General features: G+C 34.0%; 2 protein-coding genes across 2 annotated transcripts; both read left to right on the top strand.

Annotated features, from left to right (window-relative positions):
- The first annotated feature begins 583 nt into the window (after positions 1-583).
- LOC115720686 (uncharacterized) lies at positions 584-4,408 on the top strand. The gene is made up of 6 exons (XM_030649852.2): positions 584-965; positions 1,045-1,256; positions 1,649-1,966; positions 2,085-2,159; positions 2,301-2,375; positions 3,364-4,408. Exons 1-6 carry the CDS (start codon positions 746-748, stop codon positions 3,919-3,921), a joined length of 1,458 nt encoding a protein of 485 aa, XP_030505712.2. The 5' UTR covers positions 584-745; the 3' UTR covers positions 3,922-4,408.
- Positions 4,409-5,803: 1,395 nt separating this feature from the next.
- On the top strand, positions 5,804-7,397 carry LOC133034509 (uncharacterized). The gene is made up of 2 exons (XM_061109603.1): positions 5,804-5,895; positions 6,797-7,397. The coding sequence occupies exons 1-2, from the start codon at positions 5,804-5,806 to the stop codon at positions 7,395-7,397; spliced, it is 693 nt and encodes a 230-aa protein (XP_060965586.1).
- Positions 7,398-19,271: the final 11,874 nt, after the last annotated feature.

Here is a 19,271-nt window from a genome sequence, read left to right as displayed (position 1 = left end):
ACCCGTTAACTCAAGGGCTGAATCTCTATAAAAATCCTTGTGTTCTTTTATTATCTAATCTAATTGTGTAACATGTGATAAGCATTAGTTTAATACGACTCCGCTGTCAGTTGATCAATTTCTGAGGTCAACACTTACAAAAAAAAATTATATAAAACAATAAATTATAAATAATGATTGAATAGAATCTAATTATATAGTTAAATTAATAAATTTATAATCAATTTCGTTATAGTAGTTAATAATAATACACACATGAAAATATTATGTTTTAGATTATATCACTTATTATAAGTACAATATATATATAAAGATTAGAAAAATTTTAAAAAAAATCGCGCAAAACACGACTTAATTCCGTAATTAAACAAATAAGAGAATAAAGAGAGAATATGTAATTGTCTCAGCTATGTATAATAGATAGATGAGGAACGCTAAAAGATACTAGTGGTGCTTAGTATTCTCTTATATGTTAATCGTTAACCAATCGCAAAATGACAATAACAATGCTCTATAAATAAATAAATAGAAGTTAATAAAAAAATTATTAATTAAATAATTTTATTTATTAAATAATTATTAAAGTTAATCTTAGCAAAAAGAAATATTAGTAGCCGCTAGTACCCAGAAGAAGTAGAAGCAGAGAATCCAGGACCGAGGGGTTTGGGGGTTTTAGCTGAGCAACATTTCGCATCGTCTTCTTCAGCCGTAATTTTGGCAACTCAGAGAAGCATATTCCAAGAAGATGTGGTATCTGTGCGTGTTCTTCCACAGGTTATTGGACTACAGGAAACCAGAGGTTGAATCTCTTGCTCATCTTTTTGGAGCTTTCGATGAAGATGAGCAAAGCCCTTTTGGGTATTGTACTTTGGAGTGGAAACTTCCCAAACATCACCACCCCGATTCTCCTTTCCATATCGTCAATCTTCCTTCCGAAGAAATAGCCAGCCAAATCGCCAATCGGAGTAAGCAATTTCCATTTCTAGTTTACTCTTTCTTACGTTTTGTTTGATTGTTAAAAGAGTGTTCTTTTTTTTTTGGTAGGTATACTAGTGAGAGGAATGTATGAACTTTGGGGAGAAGGTGATAGCTACGAAGAGCTGGAGGAGTCTATTAACAGTTACCCAGAAGAAAGGAAGTTGCCGTACTTAGAACCTGAAAGCACTTTTAAGGTTAATGTCGATACTTTTGGGAAGGCTATCAGTCATCAGGAGCAAACTCAACTCATTCAGCGCCTCGATTACATCCCCTTTAAGGTTTGCTGCTTATATTGGGTCTTTTCGCTACTACGGTTGCCTTTTGTTTTTTTGTTTTGCTTGATGTAGTGGGTATTTTTAACTGGGATTATCTATGTTCTGGAGTTCTACTTTCGAATTTTGATCCAGATACTTTAGTGGGATTTGGTTAGCCTAAAATCTGAGATGTTTGTTTGTTTTTTTTTTTGTCTTTTGTTGTGTGTGTACAACTAAGTCTTGCACGTAATAAAAGTGAGAAATATCAGCAAAGTTGCATGCCATTCCCTATGGTTGTATCTTGTTTATCATCTTTTTAAGTTTAGAGTGGAAAAATCTGCTTTGATTTTTTTATTTTTAAAGGTTTCTATGATCTTGCTTTTGTTTTGATAATTTGTTTATTCTATTTGTCAAAGGGTCGAGTTAATTTGAAAAATCCAGTTCACAAGTTCTGGCTGATGGAAACTGATGATTATGGGTGTAATAATGGACTTCCACCCATAGATCAAAGAAGAATCTTTTTTGGCCGAGAGATAGGTGGCGCTGACAGAAAACTTCTACCTACTTATCAGTTAAAAAGCCGCAATTATCTTGGCCCAACTGCCATGGATGCAGAAATGGCCTTCTTAATGGCCAATCAAGCACTAGTAATGCCAGGGAAGCTTGTCTATGACCCATTTGTTGGTACTGGGAGTATTCTTGTTGCTGCTGCTCATTTTGGGGCAATGACAATGGTCAGCATTTTTTAATGTTTTTAGCTGTCTCTTTATCTTTCATAGTTATTGTCTTTTGAGGTTAGTCATGGTCATGGAGATGATTTGCTTTCAGTTTGAACTGATGTAAAATTTTCAGGGTGCAGACATAGACATAAGGGTGGTACGTGATGGACGTGGTCCTGACTGTAATGTCTGGAGTAATTTCAAGCAGGTGAATCCGCTTAATGATATTTATCTGCTACATGTTAAAATGGTGTAGGAATTATCTCCAGGATTAAATGTTGTTTGATTCATTTCGTCATGCTTGAGGGAGAAACCTAAAGGTGACTTTTTTTTTCTTCTCATTTTGCAGTATGGATTACCAATGCCAATTGCTTTGTTAAGAGCAGATAACAATCTCCCACCTTGGCGCTCTGGATTAAAAGAGGTGTCCCCCTCTTTCGTTGCATTTACATATTGGAGTATTGCAAATTTTTTCTTTTCTTTTTTTTGTTTTGTTTTTCAGTCAAGAAAGAAAATTTTTATTATTCACCAACCAAACACAACCAAAGCCAAACAAGGCCAAACAACTTTACAAAGAGCAAACTGATTAGAAAAGTTCTCTCATTATCCCTCATATTCTTTTGTAAAAGATTATAAACTCTATAATGAATCTCTTTTCTAATCACATCTACAATATGTATCATATTATAAGAAAAAGGTTGGAATATACAAAAATTTCTATTGTTCCATATATGGTAAACAGTGGCTGCAAAAATAGCTGCTGTGACCTTAGCTATAATACCTCTCTTCATTCCTTCAATCCAACAAACCCAACGATCGAAATTCAGAGGCCAACTTCTGCCAAGCATACCTTGAATCTGTCGCACCACCTGCTGCGAAAAGAGACATTCAAAGAGGTGGTTATGGTCTTTCTCTTCCAGCAAACAAATTGGGGACAGAGTGTTATCCGTGGGAACATGAATACTCTTAAGATTGTCTCGAGTGAGCAACTTAGAGTTTACAACCTGCCAGAGAATAAAACGATGCTTCGGCATGCTTAAATTGTTCCAAACAAACAGCCGATAATTCACCTTTTCAAGATTGATATAAATCTTGCCAACCTTAAATTTTCCATTGGAACTAGCCCCTTCTATTTCATATTGAGTAAAAGTGGTTCGAATATGACATAACTTCCTCTAATACCTACTTGTATCAGCTTTGAGTTGATAATTCCAGAAATTCTGCCCTTTTAAGTAAACATGGTTCACTTTTCATTTTTCCTGGGCTATAATTATTTCATTTTTCCCTTTCAATCTTAGATGCCTTCATGAATACCATATTTGCACTTTCTTTTCACTAGATTGATTAATAAATTATTTTATTTTATGGGCTAAGAACATGTGTTAATTTAAAATCTTTACCTTTTCGTACAGATATTTGATGCCATAATATGTGACCCTCCTTATGGAGTTCGTGCTGGGGGGCGAAAATCTGGTGGCAGAAAATTGCTGAAGGGAGCTGTGGCCCCCTATGTTGTTCCTGATGACAAGAGGGTGGGCCATATACCGTCAACTGCACCTTACAGCTTAGCGGAGTGTGTGCATGATTTGCTTGACCTTGCAGCTAGGATGATTGTTATGGGCGGCAGGCTTGTCTACTTCTACCCAGTACTGAGAGAAGATGAGTTTGTAGAGGAAGACCATTTCCCCGAACACCCATGTTTCAAACTGATTGCTTCTTCCGAGCAGATTCTTAGTTCGCGATATAGTCGAGTTTTACTGACAATGGTTAAGGTTAGCCCATACACCGAAGAAATTGCCGAAGCAGCTAGGTTACAACATATCGAGTTCAGGGAGAACCATGTAAAGTGGTTAGAAGATGGTAAACTTCATTCTGCTATATTTAGTCCTGCTGATTCTATTTCCAATGCAGGCAGTGAAGTAAAATTGAGTAAAGAAGCGAGGCCCAAATACAGAGGTAAATATGTGTAGGCTTGAGTCTTTGTCTAGACTAGAGAATGCTATATTATAGTCTGTTGTAAGCTTTTGGCAATATCATTGAGTTCTTTTTAATTTTAGGACCAGAAATGTATTTCTCATTTTCAGGGATAACAGATAAAAGCATTTCAAGTTTAGGAAGACCTTGTAGTTGTAGTAAAGCTTTAACACACATACTACAAAGTTTGCTATTACACCAAATAACCAATTTTTATTCACCAACTTGTAAGACCTTTGTGTCTTCTTCATTTTGACTATTAGGCCTTCACATTGGGTAGTAATAACTTTGCAAATTGAGAGTTTTTCTTTCTTAAAGTATGAGATTATCTCTTTATGTAAGCCTTTTGTGTTATCATCTTGGAATCAAATTGTAAGGTGGACATACACATGATTCTTTTTTGACCTGAAGACTTATGCATCAGTTCGTGATGTTATTTTCAATTAAGTTCTTTCAATTGCATTAGCTGAGCCAGTGTTCAGCTTGCTTATTTTGTCCTAAACTGCTTGTTTATTGCGGTTGGGATTCCCTACTTGTTGCCTTGCCTCTGTTGTATTTGCTGTTGCTTCATTAATGAAGATATTTTTCTCCTAAAAAAACGTTTAGCTTGGATTAGTAGAATGACTTTTACACCCCTCGGCGCTGTGTATATATAGGGAAATTTGAATTTATATGTATACATTTGGGATATATTAAATTTTCGAACACAAGCTTAGTAAAATTAAAAAAATAAGCACACTTTATATTCATACCCATTATACTATTTTCTCTTCTCTTCTAACTACACCATCCATACTCTATATTTTCATTTATACTGATGGTGGTCCGGTGCTACCTATTTTTTTTTTAATTTTTTTTTCTTTTATATTTTTGTACATAAAAAAAGTAGCATCAGGTGACCATCGGACCATATCTGTAACATTTTTTTTAATTTTTTTTATGTTTAAAACATAAAAAAAAATTAGCATCAGGTGACTATCAGATCACCATCAGACCTGACAAAAAAACTAGTTTTTAGACCACCATCGGACCATATCTGCTACATTTATAGATGTTAAACTCCATTCATTAAGCTCGTGAGGAAGGTATCGGGCCACTATCGGACCATATCATCGGGCTACTATCGAACCACTATCGGATCTTCGTCTTCAACCTTTACTCATTTTAACAACACGAAGGCATTGGACCTCTATCAGACCACCATCAGACCTGACAAAAAAACTAGTTTTTAGCCTAGAGCATAGATGTGTCCATTTTCGACCCTAAATATAACATATACTAATTAGGGCTGTTCATCCAATCCAATCCGCATTATTTTCCTCATAATGCATCCGATCTGCATTACGTGCGGATTTTAAATTTTGGATCCAATCCAATATGTGCAATAGCTTAAATCCAATCCAATCCGTAAAAGTGCATATTGGATCGGTTATTTTAGATTGGTTACTTTTTAATATTAAATTATTTAATATTTATGATTTTTTTTTTTCACATAACTAACAACAAAATAAAATAAATTATTGTTATTTTATGTCTCCAACAATAAAAATAATAAAAAGTAACAAATAACAAATTCAAATGATAAAATAAATTGTATGTATAAAAAAATATTTAATTTTGTTTTAAATTGTATGTTGAAAAAAAATTATATATAACAATAGAACATACATTTGATCTTTTAAGTTTTGAAATATAATTGTATTATATGTATTAGACTTTTAAATTGTTATTTTCTATACATTTTAATTGTATATATAATTTTTTTTTTTTGAAAATATGTGTGGATTTGGATTGGATCGGTTATTTTTACATGTCAATCAATATCCAATCTGCACAAGTGCGGATTTTGAATTTTTCAATCCAATCCAATCCGCACAAATGCAGATATCCACACTTTGTGAATTTGATTGGATTGGATCGTGCGAATTGGATTGGATCAAATATTTTATGAAAACCCCTACTACTCACAGGTAAGAAACATTAATCATACAATTTATTCCTTTGATAACATTGTCGATAGTGAAGCCGTGATTGATGGAGAAGTCGTTGGGTCCGTAGTTGTCATTGAGTCTGTGGGTCTTTGTGTGGGTTGTGGGTCGATTGTAGAGAGAGGGAGAGGGAGAGGGAGAGAGAGAGAGAGATTCTACCAATATTGAATAGTTTAGGTTTAAAAAAATTTTAGTTTAATAAATGCATAATTAATCAAACTTCCCTATATAAATTAGGGATTAATTTTGTCAAAAATATATGTAAAATATAAAATAATTATAAAAATAACTTAACAACACTCAATTACAATAATATCTTGCTACATTATTAAAAAATACTTCAATTCTAAAATAAAATGCTTGAAATTAATCTCGATTTTTTTAAAAAAATTTCTTGCGTTTCAAAAGTAACCTTTTGGTTGCTTATGATGTTGATAATAAACCAACAAGTAGCTTTTTCATTTTTATATTACACTTTAATAATTAATTAATTATTTAGGTTATATTAATAAATTTTGAGTAACTTTCAAGTTTATTTTTGAAAATAATGAGTTGTCATCCAGTAAGCTACCATTTTAGTGAATTGTATTTTAAGAAAATATATATCATAAATATTTAAGTCATCTGCATTTTTTTAATATAAATTAATATATGCATTATGATTAGTTAAATAAAGAATGAAGTTACAAATAACTTTTAAATAATTACAAATACAATATTTTTTGGACTTATTAGTTATGATTTCAATAAAATACCAGTTGGTTATTTTTATAAAATTATCAATTTTAAAATAAAAATATGAAAGAGGGTTGCGCCAAGGTGACCTTTTGTCACAATATCTGTTTATTCTTTGTGCTGAAGGCTTCTCTAGTTTGTTGCGTAGCTATGAACAAAGTGGCTTACTTACGGGGTGTAAAATTGCTCGAGGCGCGCTGGTAATCTCTCATATGATCTTTGTTGATGACAACTACATTTACTGTAAGGCAACTGAGAAAGAAGCGTACAATGTGAAGGAGCTATTGCATACTTCTGCGGTGGCTTCGGGGCAAAGAATCAACTTCTCTAAGTCTTCCATGTTTTTCAGCAACAATACTGGAAGCGTGGTGAGGGATTCCATTTGTGCTATGTTGGAAATTTATGAGGCTGATGAAAATGGCTATTACCTGGGTCTTCCGTGTTCGGTGGGGAGAAATAAGAATGCTATTCTTGGTTTTCTTAAGGATAAGCTTCGAAAGAGAATTCAAGGGTGGGAAAGGCGTATTTTATCTCGTGCGGGAAAGGAGGTTTTGCCGAAATCTATTGCTCAAGCCTTGCCGAGTTATGCTATGAGTTTTTTTCTCTTGCCTTCTAACACGTGTAAGGAGTTAAAGCGGCTTATGGCTAAGTTTTGGTGGCAATCGGATTCGAGTAGTGGTAAAGGTATTCATTGGATGAGCTGGGAGCGGTTGTGTCGCCATAAACATGTAGTGGGATTGGGCTTCTGAAGTTTGGGAGACTTTAATTTGGCTCTTTTGGGGAAACAATATTGGCGTTTGTTGGTTAATGATGATTCTTTGGTTAGTAGGCTTTATAAGGCAAAATATTATGCTAGTGGTAATCTGTTTTCTGCTGAATCGGGAGACAAACCTAGTTTTATATGGTGTAGTATTCTTGAAGCTAAATATCTAATCCATGCTTGTGCTCAAAGAACTATTGCTAATGGGGAAAATGTCTCCATTCTTAATTATCATTGGCTTCCTCATAACTCTAACAACTATGTTGTCTCACCCCTGCTCTTGTGAATAAGTCGGTTAGCTGCCTCTTTCAAGTCGATACTCGCGTTTGGGATGAGGATGTTGTGCGAGATCTGTTTGTTTCACGCGATCAAGATCTTATTTTGTCCATTCATCTTAGTGATTCAGCCGCTAATGATGGTTGGAGTTGGAGACTTGAGACTTGAGACTTGTGAGAATTATTCGGTTAAAAGTGCCTGTAAATTCTTGCAAGAATCCAAGGTTGCTTGGTCCTGAGATGCCAATACTGATTTTTGGAAGCAGCTTTGGTCATTAAAAATTCCTTCTAAGGTCAGTAATTTTTTATGGCGAGCTGCTTCGGGCATGCTTCCAACTTATTTTCAACTTCAAAAGCATCATGTGTTAGGTTTTATGCCCTAAATAAAACTCCATTTCAATGTAATCTATTTTATTCAACATCAATAAAGAAACAGAAGTATTTTTCATTCATTTGTGTATGTTTTGGTTCACTTTATCAATTGCTTGTCTAATTGATTTATAAATTCATCTTAAACCCTTTTCACATACTTGATCATGTTTATTGTGCTGTCATCACATTGGAAAGTAAACATGACTATGTGAATAAAGTTTCCTAGATTTATCAGACACAGGGTTTTACTGATATGATAATCTACAACAAGAGTTTACTTGTATTTGGAGAAATACTATGTTCTTTCCAGAACATTGGTTAAAGTAAAGCTCAGGTTGGATGCATGGAGTATGCATTGGAAGGGACCGATATTGAACTTTGATTTAGATTTAATTAAAGTTACCGTAAAATCTATTCAAGTCAATATCGCCAAGTTGATCCTAGATCAAATGATCTTAATCCTGTTATGATTAGGCTCAATCTTGAAAGGCTATTCGTGTTCTTTGATTTGTTAGTTAAGCCTACTTTTAGGTCAGGGTGATACGTACATTTTGGGAACACGGTAGTGCAATTGAGTGGGAGCGCTAGCATAAACATGGAATCTATAGCTTCTATCTGGCAAATAGTAAGCAAAGGATGATTTCCTTCGAGCTTGGCCAAACGAAAATAAATGGTGGAGATCTCATTTCACATAAGCTGAAATATCATTTATACGGGGTCAAGTGTTTTAAGGATAAAATACATGGTAGGGTGTTACGGTAATTTAATCCCTTTACTATGTAGATCATTCATATAGAGGATCATTGATCAAATTAGGATTATAACAATGGATAACTAATGATGTGTCTATATGGTGGAACATATAGAGCATTCTATATACTGAGAGTGCAATTCTAAGTTCTATGCGTGGATTCAACGAAGAATTAATAAGTTAGTGAATTTTAGTGCTAAATTCTTGATCTACTTATTGGAAGCTCGGTTATATAGACCCATGGTCCCCCCACTAGTTGAGATAATATTGTTTGTAAGACTCATGTAATTGGTTTTGATTAATCAATTATAATTCACAAATTAGACTATGTCTATTTGTGAAATTTTCACTAAGTAAGGGCGAAATTGTAAAGAAAGAGTTAACAGGGGCATATTTGTTAATTATGATACTTTGTATGGTGCAATTAATAAATATGATAAATGACAATATTATTTAATAATTATTTATAGTTATTAAATAGTTAGAATTGGCATTTAAATGATTGAATTAGGAAATTGGCATTTTTCAGAAAATCAGATACAAAAGTGGTAAAATTGCAAAATTGCAAAAATCAAGGCCCAGTCCACCTAGCCTAGGGCCGGCCACTTATGTTATCTTTTTTTAAATGATTTTTTCATTATTTTAATGCCATATAATTCAAATCAAACCCTAGAAGGAATGCTATAAATAGATAGTGAAGGCTTCAGGAAAATTACACTTTCTGAATCAGAAAAACCTAGCCTCCACTCTCTTCTCTAGCCGCCACTCTCTCTCTCTTTTCTTCCTCAAAATTTCGAACCTCTCTTAGTGATTAGAGTAGTGCCCACACACATCAAGCAATACCTCAATCATAGTGAGGAAGATTGTGAAGAAAGATCAACAGCAAAGGAGATTCAGCATCAAGGATTCAGAGAAGAAGATCCAGGTTCAGATCTTGATAATACTCGCTACGAGAAAGGAATCAAGGGTTAGAGATCTGAACGGAAGGAGTCATTATAATTCCGCTGCACCCAATGTAAGGTTTCTTAAACTTTATATGTGTTTAATTTATCGTTTTAGAAAGTTCATATTTAGGATGTTAATAAACATACTTGTGAGTAGATCTAAGATCCTGGTAAAATAATTTCCAACAACTGGCCTCAGAGCCATGGTAATTGATTTACTTACATGAAATTTGGACTTTAAAACGATTGTTTGTATGTTCTTTGGATGGTATCATGTTGTATTGAGTGTTATTTGATGAATGATTGATGTTTGTTAAATTTTCGTGATAAATAATTCTGATTTCGATTCTGTAATTATTTTTATTGGATAGTATGGAAAAAATTAAGCAAGTTAGCCTTTTACAGAACTCAATTTGGATTTTATTTGAATTAGTTATGATTTTTTGAAGATTTGACAAAATCGTCTTTGAAATTTTGCGATCATGAGAACTGTCCGTACAGTTTCGGTTTTTTTTCCTTTTTCTTCAATTTTTCATACCTTTTCATGGAATTAACTTCCAAATTTTTGTATGGTTTTGTATATATACTAATACTATTCCTAATTCAATTCTAATTATCATTTTGAATTAATTTTTTTTTTTTAAATTAATTCAAGATATTAGTGTAATTTGAATTCGAATAGGATTAGTATTTATCTTTTTGCTTAAAAACCTATCTTATTTTTAAATTTGATTATATTTTATTTTTTTTAAATTTAAGGTCAGTTTTTATAAATATTTTAAAAGATATTTTGACCTTATTTAAAATAAGATAATTATAATCATGTAATTTTAAATAGATATAAGATAAAAAGTAGGTTTGATTTTTTTTTTTTTAAATTTTTTTTTAAATTTTCGAAATTTATTTTTTAATTCCGAAATTTTTTTTAATATTAAATTTTTATTTAATTATTTATTTATTCGAAATTTATTATAAAAAAAAAAAAAAAAAAAAAAAAAAAAAAACCTACTTCCAACTATCCAGCTAACCCTGTTGCAGGAGTATGTGTTTTAACTTATGTGTAAGTTTTCAAAACCTATTATTACTTGATTGCAAATAGCCATGGTTACCTTTTGCCAGATCTAATGATCTGATGGCTCCCTTGGTCAAGATAATAATTTGTAACAGGTATAATTTACAATCTTCTTTCATCTGTGTATGACCTAGCAACATGATAGGACCCATCCAAAGTGTGCCTGTGTGAGCCTATGTGTTTAATTTTATTATAGATGCATATAGGTTAATGTTGCTAAAATAAATTATCATAATTATTGATAGGATTTATTTAGGCCCATTTAGCTTTTGGGCCTATTCAATTAATAACAGTTGTTCTTATTAAGGTTAAATTCCTCTCTTTTGGGCCTTGTGTGAGAGTTGGGAGCCATAGAAGTGGGTACGACATACTGAACCCAGCACCCCCTCACACAAACTACCCCAATTGTGAAGGCCCATTTGCCTGATTTGAATGACTGTACTAGGGTTAATTACACTAGTTTAACCTAATTAAAATTGAATTAGCAACATAATTAATTTCATTTATTTTGAAATTAATTTAGAAAATCATAGTTTAAAGAATTTAATATTCTAAGCTAAACTATATGTATTTTCTTGTATTTAATTAAATATAGAATTATAACTATCTAGATTCTTTCTGGAACTTATTTTAAATTTTTCATTAAATATTCCTATTTAAGTTGATATTTAGTTATACATAACTAACCAACTTAAATCTGAATATCTTTTGAATTCAAAATTTTAAATTAAGTTGAGGAATTTTAGGAATTGGTTATTAAGATTCTTTAGATATTTTTTAAGTTGATATTTTTCAAATATTAACTTAAAATGGAATATCTTAGATATTTTTAGGTTAATATTTTTTTTGAATATTTAACTTAAAATATCTACAAAATTAAGTGGTTACAACTTAATTTTGAATTTAATTAAATCTGATTTGAAAGATATTTAAGTTGATTTTTTAGATTCTTTCTAAAACAACTTAAACAAGATATTTTCAAATTTGTTCCATTTAAAATTCAAATTTTTGAATTTAATTAATAATTGAAAATTAATTAAAGTTGATTTTTTATTTAAATCAATTTTGATTTTTAATTTTTCATTATTATATTATGGAACTTATTCGATATTTATTTGAATTTATTTTTCAAATTTAAATAATAATTGAAAATTAATTAAAGTTGATTTTAATTAAACCAACTTTAATTTGTAATTTTTCATTATTATAATATCGAATATTATGATTATACAAAATACATATATATATTTTTAAATAATGAGCTTTTAATCAAGAGACATTCGATCTCCATTGTGGGTTTTACACCGTGTTTGTTTTAGTGAGTAATCCTCCCTAATGGAGGAACGTTCATTAGCAATTTCGCACCGTTTAACCTCGCATGATAAGTAGTTTGTAAGTGTTTTGTATGGTATAGATCACCCTAATGGTGGCGACCATACTTGACTTGCAAGTTATGAAACAATGGTGGAAGCTCATAAGATAGAATTGCCTTGACTCTCGCCTAAACGGGACAACGGCTGAATTCAAATCTTGTTCGAATAAAAGGTTGCTAGAATGTTTATCATTTTAGATGAGCTGACAACTCTATTCAATGTATGATGCTTTGACTCTCGCCTAAACGGGACAACGTGTCGGTTGTTGAAATACCTTGGAAAATAAACTATGTTAGATTTAGTATTTCTATAACATATGTAATTACTTGCTATTTTCTAAATTGTGTATGAATTTATGAGCCAAAACCTTACTTCTGTTTTATTGATGTGTTGTAGTGTCATTATGAATAACCCACACCCCGATCCTCTCTTAGTTACTATCTTAGCAAAAGAACTCTATAGTGTGAAAATGCATCTGGTAGTTGCATTAACTCGCACTCGTTGATGATGAATGCGAAATTCCAAAAGGCAAATCTACGGGAATTGATTTATCAAGAGAACAATGGGTCCAACTTATCCTTAATAGTCTTCCTCCGGAGTATAATGAATTTGTTATCTCTTATATGATCAACAATTCTAACTCCTCCGACATGGACAAGCTCGAAACAGAATTACGAGCCCATGAACGGAACTTGATTGCAATGGGTCCCCCGGGTTTGCAATCAACAATCGAAGGAAAAGGACTAGGTATGAAGGATCTAGCAAACCGCTTCTTCAAGTACAATTATCGGACATAATCTTCTATGTTCGAATTGTAATGGAAAGGGTCATCATGAAGAACGATGTCCCGTGCTTCTAAACAATTCAAACGAAGGTAATGCTTTTGTCTTTGAATCATGTGTTTTAGAGAACGACAAATCCATCTGGATTGTTGATTGGGTCTACTAACCATGTATGTTCTTCACTTGCGGTTGCTTGAAACCTGGGAAAATCTACTTCCAGGAGAGTTACAGCTTAAAGTTGGCAATGGCGAATTAGTATCGGTCAAAGCTAGAGGAAAAGCCCGCATCAAGTTTCAACAAAAATTTTTAATTTTAGAAAATGTTTTATTTATTCCAAACTTTAGTAGAAACTTGATTAGTGTCTCATGTTTGCAAACACAATCTTATATATTGAATTTTTCGAGTACAAATTGTTCAATTTCTCGTAATGGATTTCAAATATGTGTTGCTATAATGGAACAAGGGCTTTATGTTTTAAGACCGAGTACTCAAATCTCACTAAATAGTGAACTTTTCGTGTAGCTAGACCTAGAAACCTAAAAAGAAAAGAGATTGATAATGATGATCAAACTTATCTATGGCATTTACGTTTAGGTCATATAGGCTTTGATAGACTCAATAGGCTCACCAAAGACGGTCCATTAAAAAATGTCGTCCTAGGTGAAGCTGCCCGGTATGCGAGTCCCGCCTAGAAGGAAAAATGACTAAACGTTCTTTCTGCAAAGGGAGAGCGTGCCAAAATCCCTCTAGGGTTAGTGCATTCCGATGTACGCGGACCTTTGAATGTCAAAGCCCGAGGTGGTTATGAGTATTTTGTCACTTTCATTGACGATTTCTCTAGATATAGTTTTCTTTACCTAATGCAAAAGAAATCTGAAACGTTTGAAAAGTTTCAAGAATTTCATGCTTTGGCCCAAAACCAATTAGGTAAATCATTAAAGATCTTGCGAATCGATAGGGGTGGAGAATATATGGATATGCGAGTTCAAAGATCATTTAATTGAACTTGGAATTGAATCCCAATACACGCCCAGCTACTCCACAACAAAATGGAGTTGCGAGAAAGAAGAAATCGCACTCTTTTGGAAATGGTTAGGTCTATGCCGAGTTATTCAACTCGTCTACGTCCTTACGGGGATATGCTATACAGATGGCAAATGACAATTTAAATGTTGTTACTTCTAAAGCATTCCCTAAGACACCCGTCGAACTTTGGAATGGTCGAACACCTAGTTTGCGCCATTACAGAATTTGGGGGTGCCCTGCTCATGTCTTAAGAAAGAAAGAAGGCAAACTTGAATCACGTACCGAAGTATGCATGTTTGTTGGAAATTCTAAAGAGACTAGGGGTGGACTATTTTATAGTCACAAGGATAATAAAGTGTTTGTTTCTACAAATGCTACTTTCCTTGAAGAGAACTATATTAAAGACTACAAACCGAAAAGTAAAGTTGTTCTAGAGGAATTGCTATCAGATATAAGTCCTTCCAATGTTCCGTCCTCTTCCACTCGTGAAGAAGACGATCCCACTCCCTCAGTTGAACAAACTGAGAAATCTACTACTAAAGTTTCTGTTCAGAAGACAACCATACCTCGTCGTAGTGGGAGAGTTTCAACAAAACCTGCTCATTATGGCTTGGATGGTGAAATCAATATGGTCGTAGGTGACGGTATTGATGACGATCCATTAACCTATAAACGAGGCAATGGCTAGTCCGCAACGGAAACGATGGTCGGCGGAATGGATTCGAAATGGATTCCATGAAAAAGAACAAAGTCTGGGAATATGTAGACGCACCTGACGACTATCATCCGATAGGATGCAAGTGGGTTTACAAGAAGAAAAGAGGAGCTGGAGGCGAAGTCGAAACTTTCAAAGCTAGACTTGTAGCCAAGGGTTATACCCAAAGAGAAGGCGTGGACTATGAGGAAACTTTTAGTCCTGTTGCCATGCTCAAATCCATCCGAATTCTTCTCTCCATAGCTGCTGCTTTCGATTATGAAATCTGGCAAATGGATGTCAAGACTGCCTTCCTTAATGGGGTACTTGAAGAAACCATCTATATGGAGCAACCAGAAGGTTATGTTCTTCCTGGGCAAGAAAAGAAAGTTTGCAAGTTAAACAGGTCTATCTATGGACTCAAGCAAGCTTCTCGCTCATGGAACAAGAGGTTTGATGAAATCATCAAAACCTACGGCTTTCTTCAGAATGAAGATGAACCTTGTGTTTACCAACTCAAGGAAGACCAAATAGTAGTATTCCTGGTCCTTTATGTTGATGACATTTTGATCATTGGAAACAATGTCAAGAAAATGACTCACATTAAGGAATGGCTCAACACTCAATTCGATATGAAAGATTTGGGTGAAGCCTATGTTCTTGGTATTCAGATTATAAGAAACCGGAAGAACAGATCTCTTGCTCTCTCTCAAACGACCTACATAGACAAAGTCTTAGAGAGATTCTCCATGAGCAACACCAATGGGGCAAACATGCCTTCTAGATATGGTATTCGTCTATCTAAGGAACAGTCACCGACTGATCCTCAAGAGATAGAGGACATGGCGAAAATTCCCTATGCCTCTGCAGTTGGAAGTCTAATGTATGCAATGTTATGCACTAGACATGACATACGTTATCCGTTGGAATCGTGAGCGAGGTATCGATCTAATCCAGGGACAAGAACATTGGAATGCAGTTAAGTATATTATGAAATACTTAAAGAGTACAAGGAATCTTGTGTTAGTCTACAAGGGTGGTGCTTTAAATCCCATAGGCTACACTTGATTCGATTTCCGAGCAAGTCTTGAAGACGGAAATCAACATCCGGGATGGTGTTTACTCTTGGGGGTGGAGCAGATGGTTTGGAGAAGTGCTAAACAAACCGCAATATCGGACTCAACTATGGAAGCCGAATACATAGCGGCCGAAGCCGCAAAAGAACTTGTCGGCTAAGAAAGTTCTTCACCGGCATAGGAGTTGTTCTGGAATGGAAAAGCCTGCGGTACTACTCGTGATAACAATGGAGCAATAGCAAACGGTAAAGAACCTCGAAGCCACAAGAGAAGCAAACACATTGAAAGGAAGTATCACATTATCAGAGAATACGTGGCAAGAGGGGACGTACTAGTTGAGAAAGTTGACACGAGGACAACCTAGCGATCCATTTACCAAAGTCTTGGCCGTGACGGCCTTTGAAAAGCACGTCGAATTTAGGATTAATTGATATGTACTAATTAGTTTTATATTAGTGCAAGTGGGAGTTTGTTAGGTTTTATGCCCTAAATAAAACTCCATTTCAATGTAATCTATTTTATTCAACATCAATAAAGAAACAGAAGTATTTTTCATTCATTTGTGTATGTTTTGGTTCACTTTATCAATTGCTTGTCTAATTGATTTATAAATTCATCTTAAACCCTTTTCACATACTTGATCATGTTTATTGTGCTGTCATCACATTGGAAAGTAAACATGACTATGTGAATAAAGTTTCCTAGATTTATCAGACACAGGTTTTACTGATATGATAATCTACAACAAGAGTTTACTTGTATTTGGAGAAATACTATGTTCTTTCCAGAACATTGGTTAAAGTAAAGCTCAGGTTGGATGCATGGAGTATGCATTGGAAGGGACCGATATTGAACTTTGATTTAGATTTAATTAAAGTTACCGTAAAATCTATTCAAGTCAATATCGCCAAGTTGATCCTAGATCAAATGATCTTAATCCTGTTATGATTAGGCTCAATCTTGAAAGGCTATTCGTGTTCTTTGATTTGTTAGTTAAGCCTACTTTTAGGTCAGGGTGATACGTACATTTTGGGAACACGGTAGTGCAATTGAGTGGGAGCGCTAGCATAAACATGGAATCTATAGCTTCTATCTGGCAAATAGTAAGCAAAGGATGATTTCCTTCGAGCTTGGCCAAACGAAAATAAATGGTGGAGATCTCATTTCACATAAGCTGAAATATCATTTATACGGGGTCAAGTGTTTTAAGGATAAAATAGATGGTAGGGTGTTACGGTAATTTAATCCCTTTACTATGTAGATCATTCATATAGAGGATCATTGATCAAATTAGGATTATAACAATGGATAACTAATGATGTGTCTATATGGTGGAACATATAGAGCATTCTATATACTGAGAGTGCAATTCTAAGTTCTATGCGTGGATTCAACGAAGAATTAATAAGTTAGTGAATTTTAGTGCTAAATTCTTGATCTACTTATTGGAAGCTCGGTTATATAGACCCATGGTCCCCCCACTAGTTGAGATAATATTGTTTGTAAGACTCATGTAATTGGTTTTGATTAATCAATTATAATTCACAAATTAGACTATGTCTATTTGTGAAATTTTCACTAAGTAAGGGCGAAATTGTAAAGAAAGAGTTAACAGGGGCATATTTGTTAATTATGATACTTTGTATGGTGCAATTAATAAATATGATAAATGACAATATTATTTAATAATTATTTATAGTTATTAAATAGTTAGAATTGGCATTTAAATGATTGAATTAGGAAATTGGCATTTTTCAGAAAATCAGATACAAAAGTGGTAAAATTGCAAAATTGCAAAAATCAAGGCCCAGTCCACCTAGCCTAGGGCCGGCCACTTATGTTATCTTTTTTTAAATGATTTTTTCATTATTTTAATGCCATATAATTCAAATCAAACCCTAGAAGGAATGCTATAAATAGATAGTGAAGGCTTCAGGAAAATTACACTTTCTGAATCAGAAAAACCTAGCCTCCACTCTCTTCTCTAGCCGCCACTCTCTCTCTCTTTTCTTCCTCAAAATTTCGAACCTCTCTTAGTGATTAGAGTAGTGCCCACACACATCAAGCAATACCTCAATCATAGTGAGGAAGATTGTGAAGAAAGATCAACAGCAAAGGAGATTCAGCATCAAGGATTCAGAGAAGAAGATCCAGGTTCAGATCTTGATAATACTCTGCTACAGAAAGGAATCAAGGGTTAGAGATCTGAACGGAAGGAGTCATTATAATTCCGCTGCACCCAATGTAAGGTTTCTTAAACTTTATATGTGTTTAATTTATCGTTTTAGAAAGTTCATATTTAGGATGTTAATAAACATACTTGTGAGTAGATCTAAGATCCTGGTAAAATAATTTCCAACATCATGTTCCCGTCAGTGCAGAATGCCCTTTGTGCAAGTCTAGTACAGAAACTATTCAGCATGCGCTGGTTGAATGTTCGTTTACAAAAGTAGCTTGGAATCGCAACATGGTGGACGTCGGGGCTGGGGCTGCAACATTCAGCAGTTGGTTGTTGGGGATTTTCACCAGGGGCGAGAAGGTGAAATGGAGGAAGTGGCGGTGGTAAGTTGGGCTATTTGGCGTGCGCGGAATGAATTTGTTTGGCAAAGGAAGAGTTTGCTTGCTTTAAATATTGTTACATCAGCTAAAAACATGCTTGATCAATACAATTCGCTCAAAGAAGGAAGGGTCTTTCGTTGTCTCCTTTAAATAATGGGGGGCGGAATCGTGAGCGCTGGATTGCACATGTGTTAAATAAGATCAAAGTTAATGTTGATGGGGCTTTATTTGAACAAGATCAGGGACGGTTTGGGGTGGGTTGTGTAGCTTGAGATCATCATGGTACTATGTTAGAAGCTTTCAAGAAGAAGATTGGTTGTGTCCAACCCGAAATGTCTGAGATCATAGGCATCAAAGAAGCTTTGAGTTGGATTGCAACTCATTCCTGGGACAATGTCGTGTTGGAAATGGATAGCTTGGTGTGTGTACAAGCTGTTCAAAGCAATGTTTTTATGTCCTCACAATTTGGTCTTCTGGTTCAAGATGTTAGAAATTTACTCTTGGCTTTATCTTTTGTTGATTTGTATTTTGTAAAACGATCTGCAAACAAGTTGGCTCATTGTTTGGCAAGAGACCCTTGTTTCTCTACAGGTTGTGTGCTTCAGTTGGAGGATTGTTCCTCTAAAGTGCGTTCTACTGTTTTGAACGAATTTATTAATTTATTAATTTTATGATTTTTACTCAAATTTATATACTGTATATTTGTTTTAAAAAATTAGAATTATGTATAACATCAAAAACACGGTTCAAACATATAGTTGGACAAATGATTTATTTCCCCGAACTTTTTTAGATCGTTAAAAATTTTTCCGAACTATTGGGAGATAGTTGGATTCAAGGACGTTTGTCCAGTTTCGTTTAATTTTACTAATGCGACAATTGTCTATGTATGTACCATATCATGCACTCAAACTTTGATATCTACAAAATTGTGTCCTT

Source organism: Cannabis sativa, chromosome 2 (assembly GCF_029168945.1).
Source record: "Cannabis sativa cultivar Pink pepper isolate KNU-18-1 chromosome 2, ASM2916894v1, whole genome shotgun sequence".
NCBI classification, from domain to species: Eukaryota; Viridiplantae; Streptophyta; class Magnoliopsida; order Rosales; family Cannabaceae; genus Cannabis; species Cannabis sativa.
This window is presented reverse-complemented; position numbering and strand designations above follow the sequence as displayed.

Excerpts from the sequence above, each read along its gene's own strand:
- LOC115720686 (XM_030649852.2), top strand. The coding sequence starts at position 746 with ATGTGGTATCTGTGCGTGTTCTTCCACAGGTTATTGGACTACAGGAAA. Across the intron at positions 1,967-2,084 it reads ATTTTGGGGCAATGACAATG|GGTGCAGACATAGACATAAG; the intron begins GTCAGCATTTTT and ends TAAAATTTTCAG. Across the intron at positions 2,376-3,363 it reads GGCGCTCTGGATTAAAAGAG|ATATTTGATGCCATAATATG; the intron begins GTGTCCCCCTCT and ends CTTTTCGTACAG.
- LOC133034509 (XM_061109603.1), top strand. The coding sequence starts at position 5,804 with ATGCAGATATCCACACTTTGTGAATTTGATTGGATTGGATCGTGCGAA. Across the intron at positions 5,896-6,796 it reads AAAACCCCTACTACTCACAG|CTATGAACAAAGTGGCTTAC; the intron begins GTAAGAAACATT and ends TTTGTTGCGTAG.